The sequence below is a fragment of the Austrofundulus limnaeus genome, unplaced genomic scaffold (assembly GCF_001266775.1).
Source record: "Austrofundulus limnaeus strain Quisiro unplaced genomic scaffold, Austrofundulus_limnaeus-1.0 Scaffold1049, whole genome shotgun sequence".
Taxonomy (NCBI): Eukaryota; Metazoa; Chordata; class Actinopteri; order Cyprinodontiformes; family Rivulidae; genus Austrofundulus; species Austrofundulus limnaeus.
In genome coordinates, this window is record NW_013953451.1 from 25,658 (window position 1) to 28,399 (window position 2,742).

Below are 2,742 nucleotides of genomic sequence, written 5' to 3' on the forward strand. Positions count from 1 at the left end.
GCTCTCTTTCCTCCATGATTGCTTGACAGCCTGATTAACTTCCTGCCTCACCTGCCCACTTCTTCCTTTGACTGACCACCAGTATGCATGCTGATCTACCTAAAGGCGTTGTATTTATCCAAAACATAAAATAAATATATAAATTAAACAAGCTATTAACAAACTTATCTACTTTGAACAACTACAATTAAACATAAATACTAAATAGAAATCAATAAAAAATAAACAAATAAATAAATCGATAAGCTAAATTCAAAGGGTTGACAAAAATAGACAAATACCTTCTACATCAAAATTACATTGGACGTAGTTTCTGTTGATATTGATCAAATGTATATAGCAATAAACATTATTGTTTAATCAGAATCTCTTTATATTGAAAGTATGTTACACATATAAAGAATTTATTGTGGTGAGAACACACAATGTAAGACATGACACAAGCAAGCAGAAATTTAAGTAAAACGTTAACCATAGATACACAAACTGAAGTTTAGCATCTATATAAAAATGATCAGCCCTAAGGTACAGTTCTTCTCAACGCTTTGTTCATGTGTTTCAGTGGTTTCTACAGATGTTCAGGAGTTGGTGCTGATTAAAGAAGAAGCTCCTGAAGAACAGAGACCATATACAGTCCAGCAAGACCAAGAACCCCTCCATGTAAAAGAGGAAGAGGAGGTGCTGTGCGTCAGTGTGGGGGAAGATCAGCTCTATGTGAAGGAGGAGACAGATGTCACCAGCTTTATATTTACTGCAGTTCCTTTAAAGCATGAGGATGATGAAGATAAACCTCTGTTCTTACAGCTTCATCAACACCAAGCTGAAGTCAGAGATCTTCCAACCAGCAGCTCAGCTGATAACCTGGAATCAGCAACTGGTGGAGAGTCCTGTGGAGGAGCAGAAACTACCAGAAACCCAGATCTGAGTACTCATGAAGATGATTCTGACCCTTCAGAAACTGAAGTCAGTGAGGATGATGATGAAGAGGATTGTGATGTGAGCAGTCCTGACTCTCAGCTGAAACACTTGGCAGACTCTGGGGCAAAAACTGAAAACACTGATAAAGACTGGGGGTCTTCACTCAGCAGAGTTCCTGAATCACGTGGAGACAAAATCAATAATGGACAAAAACTGTTTTGTTGTGAGTTGTGTGGGCGGACGTTTAACCAGAAGGGACATTTGAACAAACACTTAAGAATCCACACAGGACAGAAGCCATTTTGTTGTGAGCTGTGTGATCGAAGGTTTACTGAAAAGGGCCATTTGAACACGCACATTAGAATCCACACAGGACAGAAGCCATTTTGTTGTGAGCTGTGTGATCGAAGGTTTACTGAAAAGGGCCATTTGAACACGCACATTAGAATCCACACAGGACAGAAGCCATTTTGTTGCGAGCTGTGTGACCGTAGATTTAGCCAAAGATGCAGTTTGAAGAGACACATGATAACCCACATAGGACCGAAACAGTTCAGTTGTGAGCTGTGTGATCGAAAGTTTACCACAAACAGCTATTTGAACAAACACGTGGAACTCCACAGAACACAGAAACAGTTTTGTTGTGGACTGTGTGATCGAAATTTTACTGCAAAGAGCAGTTTAAAAACACACATGAGAATCCACACAGGACAGAAGCCATTTTGTTGTGAGTTGTGTGATCGAAGGTTTACCACAAAGAGTGAGTTAAACATACACATGAGAATCCACACAGGACAGAAGCCATTTTGTTGTGAGTTGTGTGATCGAAGATTTACTACAAAGGGCAATTTAAACACACATATTAGAGTCCACACAGGACAGAAGCCATTTTGTTGTGAGCTGTGTGATCGAAAATTTGGTCATCAGGGCAGTTTGAACAAACACATGAAAATCCACATAGAAAACAAAGCAGTCATTTTCAATGACTCCTAAAAGATTGTTTTTATACACACTTCAAATAAAAAAGATTTTTATTATTTTAAATAAGTTGGGGAAACCCCCAATGATTTTGCTTTAGAAGATTTGATAGATTTGTTGCCAACATTGGAGTAATTACAGACACCTGTGGACTCATTTTAACCCCTCAAACACTGTTTGTGTGGCACACTGGGAAAACAAAAGAAATCAGTAAAGACATCAGGAAGAAAATGACCTTCACAACCCTAGTTCATCCTTCACAACTCATATCAATATTTTCATCATTTTTAAAATTATTCTTTTAATATTTTACTCTAATTCTAATTTTCCTTTTGAAAATGGATATTTTTACATATTTTGTTAACTATTGTGAACAGTTGTAGGAATGTTTAAAGTGTTAAAATGCTAATAAAATATATTCATGGAGTTAAACATGCAGGTATTGTACTTCTAGATTTGAAGCAACTTTTAATAAAAGGTTTAACGTGAAATTTGTTTAATTTTTCTAAAGCATGATGTTTGAAGAAAATACGGAGTAAAAGTTTTTTAAATAATAAATGGTCTGAACTTATAGTGCGCTTTATCAAGTCCCTCCGGACCCCAAAGCACTTACTTACCTGTGTGTGTGTCCAAGTGTTGGTGAGCGTGGAGTACTTACATGTGGGTGTGTCCAAGTGTTGGTGGGAATGGCTTACTTGCATGTGGGTGTGTCCAAGTGTTGGTGGGAGTGGCTTACCTACCTGTGGGTATGAAATTTTCACCAGATGTCGGTAACAACCCAAGTGATCCATACATACAAAGAAATCAAACCATAAATGTCCAGAAATGAAGTTATTTGTAATAATG

General features: G+C 37.5%; 1 protein-coding gene across 1 annotated transcript; it reads left to right on the top strand.

Annotated features, from left to right (window-relative positions):
* Positions 1-252: 252 nt before the first annotated feature.
* LOC106533924 (zinc finger protein 32) lies at positions 253-2,387 on the top strand. Its single transcript, XM_014030391.1, has 2 exons — positions 253-1,611; positions 1,696-2,387. Exons 1-2 carry the CDS (start codon positions 511-513, stop codon positions 1,909-1,911), a joined length of 1,317 nt encoding a protein of 438 aa, XP_013885845.1. The 5' UTR covers positions 253-510; the 3' UTR covers positions 1,912-2,387.
* Positions 2,388-2,742: the final 355 nt, after the last annotated feature.